General features: G+C 43.5%; 1 protein-coding gene across 2 annotated transcripts in view; it reads right to left on the bottom strand.

Moving 5' to 3' along the window:
* LOC141476584 (arrestin domain-containing protein 3-like) overlaps nt 1-21,073 on the bottom strand; it is a 34,793-nt gene that overhangs the window by 3,372 nt on the left and 10,348 nt on the right. Inside the window, exons 2-6 of one of the 2 annotated variants that reach the window (XM_074165347.1) lie at nt 19,806-19,869; nt 15,128-15,275; nt 13,789-13,891; nt 13,123-13,379; nt 12,532-12,694 (exon numbers count right to left, since the gene is read on the bottom strand). In XM_074165347.1, coding sequence (XP_074021448.1) covers nt 12,532-12,694; nt 13,123-13,379; nt 13,789-13,891; nt 15,128-15,275; nt 19,806-19,869 — 735 coding nt within the window. Of the gene's footprint in view, nt 1-12,531; nt 12,695-13,122; nt 13,380-13,788; nt 13,892-15,127; nt 15,276-19,805; nt 19,888-21,073 lie in introns of both variants that reach the window. The other variant, XM_074165346.1, reaches the window with a different exon arrangement.

The following is a 21,073-nucleotide window of genomic DNA, read 5'->3' on the forward strand; positions in this document are numbered from 1 at the left end:
AGGAGACGTCCTACGCGTGGTAAAGAGTCGGCGTACTTGCCCCGGGGTATGCTCAAGCTTGGGCTAATGGTTGGGTTATGCTTGTGTGGGATCCCTCGGTTTTGGATTTTGTGGTAGTGGGTGGAATTGTAATACTGTTGGTTACTTGTTGTATTTGTCATAAGGTACCACTACCGTGTTATTGTCTAATATAAGGTGGAAATTGTTGTATGAGTGAACTGAGTGATTGAGACGCGGCACTGCTGCGGAGCGAGTGCGGAGTTCTGATCCACGGTTCCGTGTTCTCCGCGAGGAGAGCGGCCGGAGACGAACGAAGCGTATGACGGACTGTAAAGAAACATTGTGTGAACCAAATATTGAGAATATTAAGTGGCAGTCTTGGACATTCGGATAACGTTTGTGATCCTATTTTTATCTTAAAGTGCTTTGCTTGTAATACGGAGGTTTGGGTAGATCAGGAGGACGATTTTTGGTGTCCACAGTGTGGTAGCTGGGCTGAGTGGGAAAAGATTGAGCGGGCGGGAGAGTTGAAACAAGTAATCTGTGGAGACATAGCCTACCCCCGGAGATAAAGGTAGCGACAGGGATATAGCTGTACCGTTTCCCGGGAGGGAAATAGGAATAACACCCAGGTGACACACGGAGATCAGGGTCACCTCTTAACCAAGGGGGTAAGGAGGACATAAAATGGGCAATAATCAAGGGGGCGAAATACTGAAAAAGAGTCCCCTAGGGTGTACTTTAGCACACTGGAAGGAGATCGGGGGCTCACCAGGTGGCAGCGTGGACAAGAAAACCTTAATTAAATATTGTAATCAATGGTGGCCCCTTTACAAGTTAGATGATCAAGAGAAATGGCCCTTTAATGGGACCCTTAATTACAATACTATATTACAATTAATGCTATTCCTTAGAAGGGAAGGAAAGTGGGATGAAGTCACATATGCGGACATGTTTTTCACCCTTCGGAACCACCCAGAGTACCAACGGGACTGCGGGCTATTACCTCCACAAGACCCGATGGTATTAGCCTTAGAGAAAGAAAAAAGAAAGAAATGAATGCAAATATAAAAAGATGTTGTTCGGCCTGTAGCATAGGGCAGAGATGCACAAAGCCTGAAAAGATTCGGGGTTTTAAAGAAGAGGATTTACTTTTACTTGAAACTTACTTACCACCGGTTAAGGTAATGGGAGACCGTTGGGAGGTAAAGGTTTCCCAAGGAGATGGAGAAACTGATTCCAGAACCCCACCTGATAGCCCGGTATCGTCCCGTACCCGAAAGGGAACAGGGCGAGCATTGATTCAGGCACCCTTAAGGGAAGCCGTGAGTCCGGAAGGACCTATATTGATAAGAGTCCCTTTTTCCTCATTTGATTTAGAAACCTGAAAAACGTGGCGAAGAATTATCGGAATGATCCCATAGGGGTTACTAAACATTTTCAGTTTCTGTTAAAGCAGCACAATCCTGACTGGGGTGATATCCAGTTATTATTAGATCACCTTACAAAAACTGAGAAACAACTGCTTTTGAAAGCTGCTCAAGATATAGCCACGGACCACCTGAAAGATTCAGGAAGAGACATTAAAGACTATTTCCCCTTGCAGGACCCTCATTGGGACCCAAATAGGAGCAGTCACTTGGAAGCATTACACGGTTATAGAGATTGGGTTATAAGGGGGATGGAGAGGGCTATCCCGAAAGCCATTAACTGGTCAATGCTATATGCTGTAAGACAAGGGCCGAAGGAGAGTCCCTCGGAGTTCTTGGATAAATTACGAGATGCAATGAGACGCTACACCCCCTTGGACCCTGGATCAGAGATAGGAATCCAGCAGTTAGTGTCTCTCTTTATAGGGCAGTCTGCTAGTGATATCTGGAGGAAGCTGCAAAAACTAAGAACAACTGAAAGCAGAAATCTAGAGACTCTGTTAGATGAGGCATGGAGAGTATTTAACAACCGAGAAGAAGAGGATAGGAGAAGGGACAGACAGGCACTGGTAGCAGCACTACAAGAGGGGGGTGGAAATAAGAAATGAGAACTTTAGGAAACCATTAGAAAGAGATCAATGTGCATGGTCTAAGCAGAAAGGACACTGGAAGAATGAGTGTCCAAAGAGACGAAAAGAAAAAATTCAGGCCCATTTTAAAGGAGATTGACGGGGACCTGGGGAATCCTAACTAAATTGGTACCTGAATTGGCATGGTTTACCATCTTGGACCTAAAGGATGCCTTTTTCTGCTTGCCTCTGAGCCCAGAGAGCCAGCTTTTATTTGCATTCGAATGGGAAAACCCAGAATCTGGAAGGAAGACACAGCTTACATGGACTGTGCTACCACAGGGCTTTAAAAATAGCCCAACACTTTTTGGAAATCAGCTAGCCAAAGATTTAGAACAGTGGAAATGCCCGCCTGGGACAGGAGTGGTATTGCAGTATGTGGATGATATGTTACTCGCCACTGACACCAGAGACACATGCCTAGAATGGACTGTGAGCCTGATAAATTTTCTTGGACTTAATGGCTACAAAGTTTCTCCACAGAAGGCACAGATAGCCCAGCAGCAAGTGACCTATCTGGGATATGAAATAACCGCAGGCCAACGGACACCAGGGAAGGAGAGGAAAGAAGCCATCTGCCAGACACCTCGACCACAGACGCCTAAGGAACTTTGGACCTTTCTAGGAATGACAGGATGGTGTCGTCTCTGGATATACAACTACGGACTCTTGGTAAAGCCGCTATACGAGTTATTAAAATCTAACTCAAAGAATATTGTGTGGAATAAGGAAGCAGACAGAGCCTTCCATCAGTTAAAAAAGAGGTTAATGGAAGCACCTGCCCTGGGATTACCCGATACTACTAAACCTTTCTGGTTGTTTTCCTATGAAAAGCAAGGAATGGCCTTAGGAGTCCTAGCTCAGAATCTGGGACCCTATGGAAGGGCGGTGGCATACTTCTCCAAACAGCTCGACGGAGTAAGTAAAGGGTGGCCCAGCTGTCTCCGAGCGGTGGCAGCAGTGGTAATAAACATCCAAGAGGCCCGTAAATTCACCCTAGGCCAGAAAATCACAGTTATGGTATCACACACCGTCTCAGCAGTACTGGAAGTAAAAGGGGGGCATTGGCTTTCGCCTCAGAGGTTTCTTAAGTACCAGGCTATCCTGATAGAGCAAGATGATGTAGAAATAACAGTAACTAATATTGTCAATCCAGCCTCTTTCCTCAGCGGAACCGAAGGAGAATCAGTGACCCATGACTGCTTGGAAACAATCGAGGCGGTGTACTCCAGTCGACCAGACCTGAAAGAAGAACCATTGGAAGATGCAGAGGATTCCTGGTTCACCGACGGGAGCAGCCTCATTCAACAGGGGATACGCAAAGCTGGCTATGCGGTAACCACCACAGAGAAGGTAATAGAGTCCAAAGCCCTGGCCCCAAATACATCAGCCCAAAAGGCTGAGATAATAGCACTAACCTGAGCGCTGGAACTAGCCAAAGGAAAACAGATAAATATCTGGACAGACTCTAAATATGTTTTTGGGGTGGTGCATGCTCACAGGGTGGTCTAGAGAGAAAGAGGACTCTTATCTACACAAGGGAAACACATAAAACATGCTGAAGAAGTTCTCAAGCTCTTAGATGCAGTATTACTGCCTACCAAAGTGGCTATCATGCACTGCAAAGCTCACCAAAAAGGGAACACCGCTATGGAACTGGGCAACGCACTGGCGGATCAAGAAGCCAAAAGAGCAGCAGAGATGGGTAATGCAGAGGTACAGTCCTTGGTCCCAGACGGTAAGATACAAATTGACAATGAACCTAGATATTCTAAGGACGATCACAAATTGATCAAAGACTTAAATGGGAAAATTGAAGGGAAATGGGTCAGAACCCCACAGGGAAAAATAATAGTGCCTTTCTCGTTACTATGGGCTGTAGTCATGGCAGAACATAGGAAATCCCATTGGGGGACAGAGGCACTTTACAGATACCCGAGTAGGCTAATATGTGCTCGGAATCTATATGCCACTGTCAAACAAGTCACTCAGCAGTGTGAGGTATGTTTACAGAACAACCCTAGGACAGGTCCCAGAGTCCAGTTTGGCCAAATAGGGAAAGGAAACTATCCGGGATAACAATGGCAAATTGATTTTTCAGAACTTCCAAGAAAAGGGGGGTTTCGATACCTATTGGTATTAACTGATACCTTTTCAGGATGGCCAGAGGCATTTCCCTGCCGAACCAATAAAACAAGAGAAGTTGTTAAAGCATTGTTGCAAGAAATTATACCAAGATTTGGGGTTCCCGCAGTGATTTCCTCGGACCGAGGATCTCATTTCACTGCAAAGGTTGTTTCAAAAGTAAGCAGATTATTGGGGATAGATTGGCAACTTCACATCCCATACAACCCACGATTGAGTGGTCAGGTAGAAAAGATGAATCACTTAATCAAAACGCAAATTGTGAAACTAGGCCAGGAAGCTAACTTGGCCTGGCCTCAATCACTACCCTTAGCCCTTCTCAGGATAAGAACAAAACCCAGAACCAAAGAAGGTTTGAGCCCCTTTGAAATACTATATGGGAGACCATATAGTGTACAAGACGGGACATCCACAGCGTTGGGGAATGAAATATTGACAGATTACATGATAAATTTACAAAAACAGCTCCGAGGGGTAGAAAAACTGGTTCTGGGAACAAGAGCTCGTGGGCTGGATGGACCAGTACACGAGATCGAACCTGGGGATTATGTATATGTCAAGTCTTTTACAGATTCACCACTGAAGCCAAAGTGGGAAGGTCCCTTCCAGGTACTGCTGACCACTCACACAGCCATAAAGATTAAGGAACAAGCCACTTGGATCCATTGGACTCGAGTCAAGAGAGCTCCAGAACCCCCAATGGACATCAACGCAGGCCGGACCCCTGAAACTTCACCTCCAACGAAAAGATGGACATTAATGACATTAATAGTCGTCAACATGCCAGGACTTTGTATTTCAGGGGGAGGGACATGGGATATGAGTACATATTCATGAAATCTGGAAACATTGGTAAGGGCTACTAATCTGTCAGATTGTTGGGTATGTACTACCCTACCCAAAGGAGAAATGAAACTGCCTCTATATGGGGTGGCAGCAAGCGACTGGAACTGTGCCAACGGGACCTGGCCCAAATTTTGGGCAAGAGGGGGAAATGAGTTGAACGGGTATTGTGAGTACGATGATAATATCTACCCCTTAGGACCCAGATTTGATTTACAAGTGTTGAAAGAAGAGCTTGTTGTATTAATTAGCAGTAAACAATTGTACCCGGGAACCTCGTGGTTACCTAACTTGGTTTGGCTTAAACAACTGTTTATCTTTCTAGTAGCAATACTTGTGTTAGGAATTTTAGTGTGTGCATTAACTAGATGTCTTATGTGTTGTACCGGGGGGGGCCAAAGACAAATACATTCAATGGAAGAAGCATCAGCTCCGTGAACGAGTGGAGTCAGGGAAGTATTTTAGAAATCAGATGGAGAAGGAAAGTGTGTTACAGGCAATTGTAAAAGAATTTACAAAGGTGAAAGAAAAGGGGGGACTTGATTCAGAGAATGAATGGTTAAAGGTTGTTAGTGTGGATTTAGTACAGCCTGGCAAAGAACAGAGCTCGGAGCCCAGGAGCCCAGCATTCCAAGATAAAGAAATGGCCTTGTGTATAAGATAGCGGGAACAGCCTGCATGCTAAGGAGGAACCCAATTGTCTGGGTGAAGTGTCCATCTGGTCGGGACCAGTTTCGCGGTTTGGGGTCCAGCCAACCCAGCATTCTAGGACAAAGGTAAAGGTACACGGTGAAGAAGACTACGAGCCTTCCTCCAGAAGACCCCGGCCCACGACCACCAGGTGACAGTACGCATGCGGCAAGGGGAGGAGACTTATGATAATGAGTTCCTAGAAATAATTAGAATAGTAACGCCTTTTCTTAGAATCCATTATAATAACCCAGCCCACATTAATGAATATGTATGCTTTTCATCATAAATAGATGCTTGTTTTACAAATCGGTGTGCAAGTTTGGAGGAGTGATCCCCCTTGCACCCGGTGCCGCAATAAACATACCTGCTTTATAACTCTCTGCGAGTTGTAAGGTTTGTTTCCGCACGTCAAATAAAGCAGACAAAAACCAAAACAGACCAGCAAAATTATTTGGATTTGTATTGTTGTCATGGTTTAGCCCCAGCCAGCAACAAAGAACCGTGCAGTCGCTTGCTCACTCCCCACACCGTGGCAGGATGGGGGAAGAATCAGAAGAGAAAGGCAAAACTTGTGGGTTGAGATAAAAGGTAATTTAACAAAACAGCAAAGGAAAGAGGAAAACAACTGTCATAGTGTCTTCCCTAACATATTCTTCATGTGTACTATGGGGACTTTATCCCCTTCCACAGTACATGGAAGTTTTGATTGGGCAGGGCAAGCTTGATTGGTAGATCCCCTGGTGTTAACTAGCCAGGTGGCTTTTGATAACTGTGTATCCCACTGTCTGAAGGTTTCACCACCCATTGCCATCAGTATAGTCTTTAACAGTCCATTATATTGTTGGATCTTCCCAGAGGCTGGTGCATGATAGGGGATGCGATATACCCACTGAATACCATACTCTTCTACCCAAGTGTCTATGAGACTGTTTCGGAAATGAGTCCCGTTGACTGATTCAATTATCTCTGGTGTGCCATGTTGCTATAACACTTGCTTTTCAAGGCCCAGGAAATGTTCCAGGCAGCGGCATGGGGCACAGGGCATGTTTCCAGCCATCCAGTGATTTCTTTGGCCGTTTTGTGGGAGTGTGATATAATTAATCTGCCAGGCCTCCCCATATTGATATTTCAACCATCGTCCTCCATACCAGAGAAGTTTTAACCACTTGGCATGCTTAATTGCAGCGTATATTTCAGAGTCAGGGATAACTTCTGCAATTGCGTCCATGGTCAAGTCCAACCCTCAGTCACAAGCCCACCTATATGTTGCATCTCTTCCTTGGTAGCCTAAGGTGTCATGGGCCCATCAAGCCCTGAATAATTCACCCTTATATTGCCAGTCCCGATCCACCTCAGTCACTCCAATCTTAGCAGCCCGATTCACCTGCTGGTTGTTTTGATGTTCCTCAGTGGCCCAACTTGTGGGTACGTGGGCATCTACATGATGTACTGTTACAACCAGATTCTTTATACAGGCAGCAATATCTTGCCACAATGAGGCAGCCCAGAGGGGTTTGCGTCTGCACTGCCAGTTGCTCTGCTTCCACTGCTGTAGCCACCCCCACAGAACATTTGCCACCATCCATGAATCAGTATAGAGATGAAGTACTGGCCATTTTTCTCGCTCAGCAATGTCTAAGGCCAGCTGGATGTCTTTCGCCTCTGCAAACTGGCTTGATTCACCTTGTCCTTCAGCGGCTTCTTTAACTCGTGTAGGACTCCATACAGCAGCCTTCCACCTCCGATGTTTTTCTACAGTACGACAGGACCCATCACTGATCAGGGCTTATTGCTTCTCATTTTCTAGTAGTTTATTATATGGTAGGGCCTTTTCACCACACCTTACCTCCTCCTCTGGCAATATTCCAAAATCCTTGCCTTCTGGCCAGTCCATGATCACTTCCAGAATGCCTGGGCGACTGGGGTTTCCCATTCAAGGCCACTGTGTGATCAGTGCAATCCACTTCCTCCATGTAGCATCCGTTGCATGATGTGTGGCAGGGACCCTTTCTTTGAACATCCAGCCCAGCACCAGCAGTCAAGGTGCTAAGGAGGAGCTGTGCTTCTGTACCAGCCATTTCCAACGCAGCTCAAACCCCTTCATACACTGTCAATATCTCTTTCTCAATTGAAGTATAGCGGGCTTCAGATCCTCTGTATCCCCGGCTCCAAAAATCCTAGGGGTCGACCTCGAGTCTCCCCTGGCACTTTCTGCCAGAAGCTCCAGGTAGGGTCGTTCTCCCCTCAAAGTAGGTTGTCCATCCCACTTCCTCATGTCCTCTCCATTGTCACGCAGGCAGAATAACAGGGTGCTTCGTGGGGTGTACCCTCTATATTCTCGCTCTTGAATGGAGAAATATCTGCTCCTAACAGCTGAGATACTGGCTCATACAGGTGGGGAGAAGAACATATTCTCTTCAAGTTGCTGGACATTCGGAGACAGTTTCTCCAAAGATGAGACAAGGGGGAAAGAGAGGCTTTCTTCATATTGCCAAAGTCAGGCAGCCACCTCATCCACCGTTGGTCCCTCTTCGCCTTTCCATTCCATTACTGCTAATGAGTTGGCATATGATGGTGTGCTCCATACAAACTTCCACCACATGGGCCTTGTACATTGGACCTCATCAGGATCTGTGGGTAACTGTGCATTGTCCAGGTCATGATAAATCATCTCCCACATGGCTAATGCCCTCAGGTACTGGATACCTCTCTCCATGGTGGTCCACTTGCTTGGATGATATACAACATCTTCACTGAAGGGGTACCTTTCCCTCACACCTGACTGGAGTCACTTCCAGAGGCTGAGGGCTTGTGTCTTTTTCCCCAATTGCCTTGTCAATGCCCCCTTCCCTAGACAGGGATCCCAAAGGCTTGGCTTCCCTGCCCTCTAATTCCAAGCTACTGGCCCCATTATCCCAGCATGGGAGCAGCCAGGTGACAACATGCTCACCTAGATGGAGGCTGAAGTCTTTTTGCATTATCCCACAGCTCACTCAGGGACAGAGATCGAGTGATTATTTCTGGTTCTGCCTCTTCCTCCTATTCTCGTGATGGCCCTGGTTCATCGTCATCCCTTACTAAGCAAACATTTCTTTGTGTATTTCTTCTTCTGTATAGGGGCAACTGATACCAGAACGGGTTGATTTTCTGGTTCAGCTGCAGGACCTATTGCAGAGGGTTGAGTGCAGAGTGCCTGTCACAGGAGTTTCCCCTCTCTGCCCCCTGAGGGTGCTGCATAATATCAAGCAGTGTTTGGCAGATACTGGCGAGGGTCCAGCACAGCGCAGTAAATTGTGCCTCTCTGGAATAGCTGCAGCATTTTCCTTTCAAATGTTCTATTACTTGATCAGGGTCCTGCAGTTGTTCAGGGGTGAATTCCCAGACCATTGGGTATGAGTTCACTAGATATCTGCCCATATTCTCCCACACCCCATGCCGCCCATGACTATCCAGCCTTGAGGCAGATCTCTGGTGATAGCCTTAAATAGTTTTTTACCCCTAAACAAGACTTTAATCTACCAGATATCTGCTGAGAATACAATATAGCTGAGAGGGAACAATTTAGGAAGTTCCTGGAGTGTGTTGAGGATAACTTCCTGACACAGCTGGTGAGGGAGCCACCTAGGGAAGGAGCCTTGCTGGACCTGTTTTTTGTAAACAGAGAAGGATTTGTGGGGGATGTGACAGTTGGAGGCTGACTTGGGCATAGTGATCATGAAATGACAGAGTTTGCGATTCTTGGAGAAGCAAGGAGGGGGGGTCAGCAGAACTGCCACCTTAGCCTTCCGGAGGGCAGACTTCAGTCTATTCATGAGAGTTGACAGAGTCCCTTGGGAGGCAGTCCTGAAGGGCAAAGGAGTCCAGGAAGGCTGGACATTTTTCAAGGAGGAAGTCTTAAAGGCGCAGGAGCAGGCCATCCCCATGTGCCAAAAAATGAGCTGTCAGAAGACAAGACCAGCCTGGCTGAACAGAGAGCTATGGTCACAACTCAGGAAAAAAAGGAGAGATTATGGCCTTTGGAAGAAGGGGCAGGCCACTCAGGAAGGCTACAAAGATGTTGTAAGGCTACATAGGGAGAAAATTAGAAGGGCCAAAGTCCAACTAGAACTTAACCTGGCTTCTGATGTTAAGGACAATAAAAAAGTTTCTATAAATACATTAGTAACCAAAGGAGGACTGATCAAGAACAATCTCCATCCTTTATTAGATGAAGGCAGTAAAATAGTGACAAAGGATGAGGAGAACACTGAGGTACTTAATGCGAGTCATTTGTTCCCCGAATACCCAGACCCCATAGCTAGTAGATGGGGTGGGGAGAAGAATGAAGCCCCCGTAATCCAAAGGGAGATGGTGAGGGACCTGCTCCAACATCTGGACATACACAAGTCTATGGGGCCAAATGGGATCTGCCTGAGGGTACTGAGGGAGGTAGCAGAAGTGCTCACCGAGCCACTTTCCATCATTTATCAGCAGTCCTGGCAAACCAGAGAGGTCCTAGCTGACTGGCAGCTAGCAAATGTGACACCCATCCACAAGAAGGATCGGAAGGAGGATCCGGGAAACTACAGGCCTGTCAGTCTGACCTGGGTGCCTGAGTGCCATTATGTGGCACATGCAGGACAACCAGGCAATCAGGCCCAGTCAGCATGGGTTCATGAAATGCAGGTCCCGTTGACTAACCTGATCTCCTATGACAAAGTGACCCACTTGGTGGATGAGGGAAAGGCTGTGGATGTTGTTTACCTGGACTTTAGCAAGGCCTTTGATACAGTCTCCCACAGTATCCTCCTGGAGAAACTGGCTGCCCATGGCTTGGACAGCCATACACTTTGCTGGGTAAAAAACTGGCTGCAAGGCTGGGCCCAGAGAGTGGTGGTGAATGGAGTTAAATCCGGTTGGTGGCCAGTCACGAGTGGTGGTACCCAGGGCTCGGTACTGGGGCCAGTTCTTTTTAACATCTTTATCAATGATCTGGAAGAGGGGATCAAGTACACCCTCAGTAAGTTTGCAGATGACACCAAGTTAGATGGGAGTGTTGACCTGTTTGAGGGTAGAAAGGCTTTGCAGAGGGATCTGGACAGGCTGGATCGATGGGCCAAGGCCAATGGGATGAGGTTCAACAAGGCCAACTGCTGGGTCCTGCACTTGGGTCACAACACCACCATGCACCATTACAAGCCTGGGGAAGAGTGGCTGGAGAGCTGCCTGGCAGAAAAGGACCTGGGGGTGTTAGTTGACAGCCAGCTGAATATGAGCCAGCAGTGTGCCCTGGTGGCCAAGAAGGCCAAGAGCATCTTGGCCTGTATCAGGAACAGTGTGGTGAGTAGGACTAGGGAAGTGATCATCCCCCTGTACTTGGCACTGGTGAGGCCCCACCTCAAGTACTGTGTCCAGTTTTGGGCTCCTTACCACAAAAAAAAAGACATTGAGATTCTGGAGCGAGTCCAGAAAAGGGCAACAAAGCTGGTGAGGGGTCTGGAGAGCAAGTCTTATGAGGAGAGGCTGAGGGAGCTGGGGTTTTTCAGCCTAGAGAAAAGGAGGCTGAGGGGAAACTCCTCGCTCTCTACAACTACCTGAAAGGAGGTTATAGAGAAGCAGGGGTTGGTCTCTTCTCCCAAGACACAGGCAATAGGACAAGAGGAAATGGCTTTAAGTTACACCAGGGGAGGTTTAGATTGGATATTAGGAAAATTTTTTTACACTGAAAGGGTTATTAAGCATTGGAACAGGGAAGTGGTTGAGGCACCATCCCTGGAGGTATTTAAAAGATGGGTAGACATAGTGCTTAGAGATATGATTTAGTGATGTTTTTTGTCAGTGTTGGGTTGATGGTTGGACTAGATGATCTTAAAGGTCCCTTCCAACCTAGGCAGTTCTATTCTTTTAAGACCTGAAGCATATTCAGGAGACATAGCATTAGGAACATGCTGGTTTGAACGTCCCAAGCATATTCAAAATTCTCAAGAACTGTTGTACCTGGCCTGAGGGAGAAAAGGGAGGCCAAAGAACTGGGGAAAGTATCCCCCTATTTCCCCCATAGATCAGGTGTGTTTATTAATAAATTCGAAGAGATGGCACCCGAGGTATGGGCAGGACAGCAACGCCACATAAACATACCAACTTGTCCTCATGAACAGTGATGTTATAAATTGATATATTACACAGGACAGCACAATGATAATCCTAATCCCTCTCCCAGAGGTAATCAACAGCACCACAGGGAGTATATAGAACATGTAAGAATTTACATAATACAGCCATGTGAACAAAGCAATATTGTGACCAGTGACTATTTAACTAATGTAATAAAATAAATTTGTTTAATTCATTTAACACACTTTGATCAGATCTGTCATTACCTCAACCCTTTGTGCACCAAAAAGGACTGTCATGGTTTAACTCCAGCCAGCAACAAAGAACCACATGGTCGATCACTCACTCTCTCCCACCCATCCCCAGCTGGGATGGGGGAAGCATCGGAAGAAAAAGGCAAAACTTGTGGGTTGAGGTAAAGGTAGTTTAACAGAATACAAAGGAAAGAGGAAAACAACAATAATACTTATAAAGGAACATACAGAACACAATTAACGTACAAGCTCTCACCAACCCGAATCCAGGAAGCCCAACTGTGTTCCTGCCCCCCCCCCCCCAGCTATATACTGAGCATGGCATCACATGGTATTGAATACCCCTTTAGCTAGATTGGGTCAGCCCTCCTGGCTGTGTCCCATCCCAGCCCCTTGTGAAAATTAACCCTATCCCCACCAGAACCAGGAAAATTGTCAAGTTACCTTCTGGTCTTTCAGGCAGTGTCAGACCAAGCCAATTCATGTTCATGCTACCCTGGCTGCTCACACTTGATGTTCTGCTACCAAATGGATGTAGAGGAATGGTACCAATGACGAGTGGTAAATTAAGGAATAAATCCATTGCTCCTGGAATATCGACATATACCTGAAGAAAAAAGAAACAAGTGTATGATTAAAATCTGGGGGTTTATCAGCACTTCATAAGTATTAGTCTAAGTTGTCTTTCTATGGAAGTTTCCATGAGGAGCTTGTTTCTAACAGTCTCTTTTAGGGCCCATGCCCTTATGGAGACATGAGCTCTTCAAGTTAAAAAAAAAAAAAAAAAAGTCTCTCAACATGAGCCCTCGCATGGAAACACAGTCTGCTCATTAAATACTTGCTTAGTTGACACACAATTGTTTTAAGAACTTGCATGATTTAAACGAAATTTACTTACCAGATCTCCTGTCAGGACACTAATACCAGAACATGTATTTCTTTCATAACTAATTATCACAAAATGCTGTGCTAGGAATTTGTATGGAATGTTGGAAGCTACTCATTCTCAGGAGTGAAAAAGATTGCTCAACATACCATCAGTGAATACTCCACACGGATTATACTACAGTCAAGGATTGAAGGGGAAACAGGTGGAATTTTCAACTGTTTGCCATTCCAGGTTTCTGTTTTTCCAGATGACAAGGATTCCCCACGGAGGTTAGCAACAAGCTGTTTTACTTCCTTTATTTTCCCTTTGGCATAGAATGCCTGTGTTTGGTAAATGGTTGCCTTTGGCACCACCATACGGGAAGAGCAATTCTCAATCTCAGCAAAGATCTGAATTGATTCACCTGAAACAAGAAAACCAGAATTTCAAGTTACCTTTACATTTACAAGGCAGCTTAAGCTAACTGTCACGTTCTGTATACTGTTATAACACACCAGATGCTGCTATCACTGCTCTACCTGGAAAAACATCCACTGATGCTAATAGAAGCAAGATCCCCATGAGCTGTTCCAAAAGGAAAACCTCCACAAAAAAAACCCCAAAGCTTACCAGTCTAATAGATGAGGTCCTTTAACAATCTAGAGATACAAGTAGCGTTGTCTTAGTTAACAGAGTATACTGAGAAGATTGCTAGATGCAGAGTGAGGTGGTAAAAATGCACTTGATGTTTCTTTTATATAAAAACAGTAACTACAAACTCTAGCTTTAAAAGGGAAGAAAAAACATATCCTACAATTACTTCTATAACATACCTGGGGTGTAGCCCTTCCTTTCAATTTTGGCACTTAAGGATATTGGGCCTGAGGTACAAAGCCAACAACATAGAGTCTTCTCTTTTGTGCCTGCTTGGGGTGACTGCAAGAAGAGAAAAATATTGTCCATTAAAATATGACCTCTGTGAATCTCTTCAGGTATTTAAATCAACACAGGAAAATAATCACTTTCATAATGCACTTAATATATATTTTGATAAACAAGGCTACTTTCATAGGAAAAGTCTCAAGCAATTTAAACAGCATTATACAGACACAAGGCTTGTCCTAATTCCACTGATGTATAAGTATTACTTTTTCTGCCATCCTCCATAGTATAGCCATACTTAAAACAGTTTTTAATACTAAAAATAAATACCATATAGCTTAAAACAACATGCTTCATAGCCTACACATCCCAACATATTGTTGCAGAGCTTTTCATTTAACTAACAGTAAATTAGAACATCTTTGCACTTTCCATCAAGCTGTATTTCAGAAACAAAGTAACTAAACTACTGTAATCTTGACTCCTGCTATTTCCTTGGTTTCTGAATGATCCTGTTTCATATATATTAAAAAGACTTATTTTACACAACATCAGGATTAATGGGCTTTGGATCAAGCCCTAAAAGTCAAATGAGAGACCTTTGATTTTAATGGAGTTTGTACAAGGTCCCTTTGCAAGCCTGATTTTTCACCCATACACACAAGAAACCTATTGCAATGGACTTCTAAATTTTTTTCCCCCTCTGGGTTAAAATTTGAGGAAGGGATAAAATAAATAATTTCTAGGCCAGACTGAAATCAAATCCTCATTGAAAGAAGTTGTGATAATTAAGTTATTTTAATAAAGTGAAATTTCAGGAAAGGATTATACAGAATTGTGATAATTTCACCCCATCAGTAGAAAACTATCCATATGGAAATTATCAATTATGCACTGCAGTAAATTTTTTTTACTTTGCATTTTTAAGTTATCAGTCCCTCACTAAAATATTAAGAGTTGCACTGTTCCTTCCATAGATCATTATTTATAATTGAAGAGGAACAGTTCACCAAGTTTTCTTCCTTAATGAGATTCTACAATTTAGTAGTAGCAATTTAGATTGACAAAGGCATTTTATGTATCTTAAAAATCAAGCAACTCCAAGTACAGGATAACTTAGCCTTCAAAATACCAGCAGTTAAAGAGTTTCTAAACTGATATGATACTTAAAAGAAGAGCTGTAGTTAAACTAGCAAATAAATATTAGGTAAAATTACATGTTGATGTTGCTTCAGTTATTATATTCTTTTTCTGGCATAAACATAATCAAGTAATTCTGTCAGTTCTTACCAGTAATGAAGGAGTGTTGATATCTATATGTTCAAAGACCGTAAATTCCTTCTTTAATTTTACTGGTAGAAGCCAAGGCCTATGCAATTCAGCTTTCACCCAATAGCGCACACTGCCATGTCTGCCTTCGAATGAGGTAGCAAGTGGTCTGTGCAGGACAAAGGTCAAAGTTGAGTAAAATTTTTCTCTCTTTCCAATAACAATACAATTGATCAAATTAGGAATTAGTATGTAGAACTGCATTTTTAGTGCATCATTAGAAGCATAACTTGTTTGCAAAGTTTCCATATCTCAGAAAAATGTAAGATTAAAGTTGGGAGAAAATATCATCACCAATTCATCCAACGGTAGTTTTGTAGAAGTTTTAAGAATCAATTAAAGAATTGTGCTAGAAAATGCCAGAAGAGTACACATTTCCTTTAGACTTGAGGCCATTTTCAAGCGTAGAATAAAACATGCCCCTTTAAGGTCAAATTAAGACCACCAAATAAAATTAGCATTAGCACCATCCAATTATTGGTTTGGACATTGTATTCTATAAATAATTGTGTATTATTTACTTGGCTGGTATCTCAGTGGTTTATTTTAGCTGTAACTGAGTGCTTTTGTAGTTTGTCTTGCCTTAAGTCTGGTAGTTAAATATTTCAATTTAGAGTTCTGAATAGAGAGAGGCTGTTTTGAGCATCTTACAGTTTTCCTTTACCCTGATCAGGCCATCTTAAAATATTTATATATATTAAAAAAAAAGATAAAGACTATTCTGCTCTGAATGCTGAAAGACAAAGGAAGTCCTTTGGGGGAGTTGAAAGGGGAAAGAAAGAGATGCAGAAAGGGACTCCAAGTCTTTCAGCATTACCCTTTTTTCCTCCTCTCCTCTCTCCTTCCCCCCCCCAACATCCTAAGATGAAGGACATCAGATTTTTATATTCCAGCCACATCCAGTTAACTGTAACTTGTCTTTTCCTAACATTTTTTGCCTTTAATATCAAAGGCAGAATTTCTATATTCCACTATGTTCAAAATGCATCATAATAAAAGATAAGTTATGGGCAAAGCTTCACTCCCTAACTTCTATATGGAATAATACTAGCTGTGCTAGTACTTTACTAGAATGATTCTTTCTGCTACAGGTTTGACATCTCTATTTGCACATCTGAAATGTTTACTTATTTCTTAATAATGCAGCTGAAAAGATTTTTCTAATCAGTCTTCAGTGTTTCATCCTGCCCCAGTATCCTTTAAAGCAAAAACAGTAAGGCTAGTCAGTGTCTTGGTTTTTTCACTATTGTTTTGTATTTGGTTATACTGAGTCTGCCTGAGATGGAGTTAACTTCCCTCATAATAGCCCATATAGTGCTGTGCTTTGCATTTGTGGCTAGAACAGTGTTGATAACACACCAATGTTTTAGCTATTGCTGAAAAGTGCTTGCACGGCATCAAGGCTAACACCTCGTTCCCAAAGGCCAACAGGCTAGGTGTGGACAAGAGCTTGGGAAGGGACATAGCCAGGACAGCTGACCAAAATGGACCAAAGGGATATTCCATACCATATGACATCATACTCAGCAATAAAAGCTGAAGGGGTGGGGGGGACACACATGGACATAGCTGGCACAGACATTCATGGTTTATGGTGTTTTGTCTTCTCAAGAAACCACTACACATACTGAGGCCCTGTTTTCCAGGAAGTGGCTGGACATCTGCCTGCTAATGGGAAGTAGTAAATAAATTCTTATTTTCACTTTGCTTCTATGTATGGCTTTTGTTTTTCTTATTAAACTGCCATTATCTCAACCCACAAGCTTGTCAATCTTATTTTATCTCCCTGTCCTGTTGATGAGGGGAAGCGAGAGAACAACTGCATGGAGGGCTGGCAGCCAGCCAGCCAAGGTCAACCAACCACATTGGTTTTGTTTGAAATAAATTTTTTAAAATATTCTATGAATACTAAATAGCAAGAAGCATTAAGGAGGCAGTATCAAACTAGTGTTCTTCAGGCCCTTTATTACCAGCCTTCATTTTTTCAGTATTATCAAAGATGGCTTCATAGTTATTCCTTCAAGCCACTTGAAAAGAACTGTAGTGTTTTAATCAACACTTGTGCTATTTTACTGGTCATCTATTTAATCTCAAACATAATATTCCATATTCACATATACTATTTTGTTGTTTCATATTTGAACATCCCTTCCAACTCAAGGTTCAGATGAAAATCTCATCTATAAAAAGTCATAAGGATGATACTGATATTCCCTTAAAATGACTTCTAAGGCTCCATATATATGGGTCTTCTTCAGTGTTTAAGTAATATCTACTGTAAAGCCCTCTGCTATTTGCTGAAACTGATCTGTAAAAGCATTTATCATCTACAGGTTCTGCTAAAGCCAGACCCTCTAATAAGCAGATACCTTGTATTAAAGCTAATAATTTATTAGTCTAATACTCTGCCAACTTTTTTTAACCTTAATGACTTCAACACTTGGCTTTTACAGTAAAAGGCTTCTCCTGCCTCCCTTCTTTCATCTATTTCCAGACTCCCTCTGTTCCTTTATATTTAATTTTCCTGCAAGTTGTGTTTTAGCTAATTTCCATGTTGGTAACTCCTCTAAGTATAAATCTTCCCTTCACAATGTATAAAGTAGACACCTCAAACTTTTTTGTGTGTGTATGTGGCAATTTGTCTTAAGACTTCTGCTATCACTCCTGCTTCACCTTCGCTTTCTGAGACAAGCAGGATCAGGTATGGGAATGTTTCTTGCTTCATCCACCCATCTATTTGCTTATTTCCATCCTAGCTTTTTGCATAAAGGTCAGCCTGAGTACATACATCCTATTTAAACTAGAAAAAAAAAATATTTTGTTCAAATGTGGTTAAGCTTGACACATCTGTTTCAGACTGAGCCCAAACAGTTAAGCTGTTACCTTATCACAGTCAGTCTGTCAGTCTGACCTCGGTGCCTGGGAAGGTCATGGAACAGATCATGCTGAGTGCCATTATGCAGCACATGAAGGACACCCAGGAGATCAGGCCCAGCCAGCACAGGTTCATGAGAGGCAGGTCCTGCTTGACAAACCTGATATCCTTCTATGACAGTGACCTGCTTGGTGGATGAGGGAAAGGCTGTGGATGTTGTTTACCTGGACTTCAGTAAGGCCTTTGATACAGTCTCCCACAGTATCCTCCTGGAGAAACCGGCTGCCCATGGCTTGGATGGGAGTACTCTCTGCTGGGTTAAAAAAAATGGCTGGAGGGCCAGGCCCAGAGAATGGTGGCGAATGGAGTTAAATCCAGTTGGCAGCCGGTCACCAGTGGTACCCAGGGCTCGGTACTGGGGCCGGTTCTCTTTAATACCTTTATCAATGATCTGGATGAGGGGATCAAGTACACCCTCAGTAAGTCTGCAGATGACACCAAGTTAGGTGGGAGTGTCGACCTGCTGGAGGGTAGAAAGGCTTTGCAGAGGGATCTGGACAGGCTGGATCGATGGGCCAAGGCCAATGGGATGAGGTTCAACAAGGCCAACTGCTGGGTCCTGCATTTCAGTCACAACAACCCCATGCACCATTACAAGCCTGGGGAAGAGTGGCTGGAAAGCTCCCTGGCAGAAAAGGACCTGGGGGTGTTGGTCAACTGTCAGCTGAACATGAGCCCACAGTGTGCCCAGGTGGCCAAGAAGGCCAAGAGCATCTTGGCCTGTATCAGGAACAGTGTGGTGAGTAGGACTCGGGAGGTGATTGTCCCCCTGTACTCGGCACTGGTGAGGCCCCACCTCGAATACTGTGTCCAGTTTTGGGCTCCTTACCAGAAAAAAAGACATTGAGGTGCTGGAGCAGGTCCAGAGAAGGGCAACAAAGCTGGTGAGGGGTCTGGAGAGCAAGTCTTATGAGGAGAGGCTGAGGGAGCTGGGATTGTTCAGCCTAGAGAAAAGGAGGCAGAGGGCAGACCTTATCGCTCTTTACAACTACCTGAAAGGAGGGTGTAGAGAGGTGGGGGTCAGTCTCTTCTCCCAAGACACAGGCGATAGGACAAGAGGAAATGGCCTCAAGTTGTGCCAGGGGAGGTTCAGATTGGATATTAGGAAAAATTTTTACACTGAAAAGGTTATTAAGCATTGGAATGGGCTGCCCAGGGAAGTGGTTGAGGCACCATTCCTGGAGGTATTTAAAAGACGAGTTGACATAGTGCTTAGTGACATGGTTTAGTGATGGTTTTTATCAGTTAGGTTGACGGTTGGACTAGATGATCTTAAAGGTCCCTTCCAATTTAGACAATTCTATGATTCTATGATCACTAGTTCTGATGGTCTGCGTGGCTCCAGTAAAATCATGTTTCATTTATAAGATACCTCAGGCACTTTGCAGGACTCAAATGACACAAATTCCCCTCCCTTCTCCTGTGAAGGGGTAAAATACTACAAGACATAATGAGTCAATAGACCTCAGTCAAAAGAGAGAGTAACCAGCTAGGCAACAATGAGCTCCTGTTTTTTGAAAAACTCTTAACCAGCTTAAAAGCAACTTCTTCAGTTTAATGAGATTATGTCCTCTATTGCAGGTCTGAGCACAACTCCTACTAACATTGAACAGGTTTCCCCCTCCACCCACAAGAATTTTTCTTAAGCAGGTATGTATCTTAGCCTTCTCTCACACAAACTGTCTACTGCATTTAAGTACTTACATCTGTGGAAGCTCAAAGCTGAACGCATATTCATGCCTTCCTGAATGAATGGTGTGAAGGCCTTCTTCAGAACTGTCATCATCTAGGAGAGAAAAACCCAATATGCTATTCGACCTGTGAACATCTTACACAATATACTATATTTCATAGGTTTCTTTTCCAGAATAAGAGAGATTGACACATTCTTTACAATACTAACATGGTGTCCCAGAAACAAGTCCTTCCAGTCCATTTTTATTAACTGCTAGATGAATGGCTGCAGAAAGTTTAAGGTTAGGTGAGATTACAGAAATCACCTTACATGAAAGCAGAAGCTCACTTGTTTTAATTTATGATCTTGTTTCTGAGTACTGACATAGTTATAACTGCTGCCATTTCAAAGTCTGCCTGAAATATCTGTAACGCAAACTGTGGTTTCCAATACAATTTAGAGTTAAAACTTAAAATGAAATAGAGCTTTCTAATAGTATTACGTGATCTTCGTATTAAGTCTGCTACAATAATAGATTAAATGGTATGCAGAAAGGCCCTTACTTATACTTATTACTATAACAACTAAGGTTAGCTAACTTAATTTTTTACCCCGTTGGAGGGTCGGAAGCAGAAAAGCATAGACTCCAGTCCTGTCAATCACCTAGTCCAGTCTGGGACTTTTCCCTATGCCTACTGGTGACAGTCATCCTGGGAGCTTGATATGGTTTTGTATATACTGTATACTTTTCCCCTTTTTTTATTTTATTATTTCATTATTTATTAATTTTTTTATTAAAGTAGCTTAGGTTTTTTCCAAACTCATAAACCTCTTCATCTCCTCTCTCTCTTTTTTTTTTTTTTTTTTTTTTTTTTTAAAAAGAGAGGGGAGGGACAAAAACCACAACAGAGGAAAAGAAGGGTTACAACTGTTGGTGCCTCCTTCCTGAGGGGGACAGAGGGCCCACTATGCTGCGTGGACCCTCCTCATAGGGAAGTCTGCTGTCTTCCTGGGGCCCAGGTTAAAGATGTTACCAGGAAACTTCCTGGCTTAGTACCGGTGTGGGTCGATCAGTGGCCCCTCAGTCAAGAAAAACTCACTGCCCTGCAGTCTCTTGTAGCAGAACAGCTAGCTGCAGGACACATAGAGGTCTCACACAGCCCTTGGAATACCCCTGTGTTTGTTATAAAGAAAAAATCTGGAAAATGGAGATTGTTACGTGATCTGAGGAAGATTAATGAGGTTATGGCAACCATGGGAGCTTTACAACCTGGATTACCCTCTCCCACCATGATTC

The sequence above is a fragment of the Numenius arquata genome, chromosome W, assembly GCF_964106895.1.
Source record: "Numenius arquata chromosome W, bNumArq3.hap1.1, whole genome shotgun sequence".
Taxonomy (NCBI): domain Eukaryota; kingdom Metazoa; phylum Chordata; class Aves; order Charadriiformes; family Scolopacidae; genus Numenius; species Numenius arquata.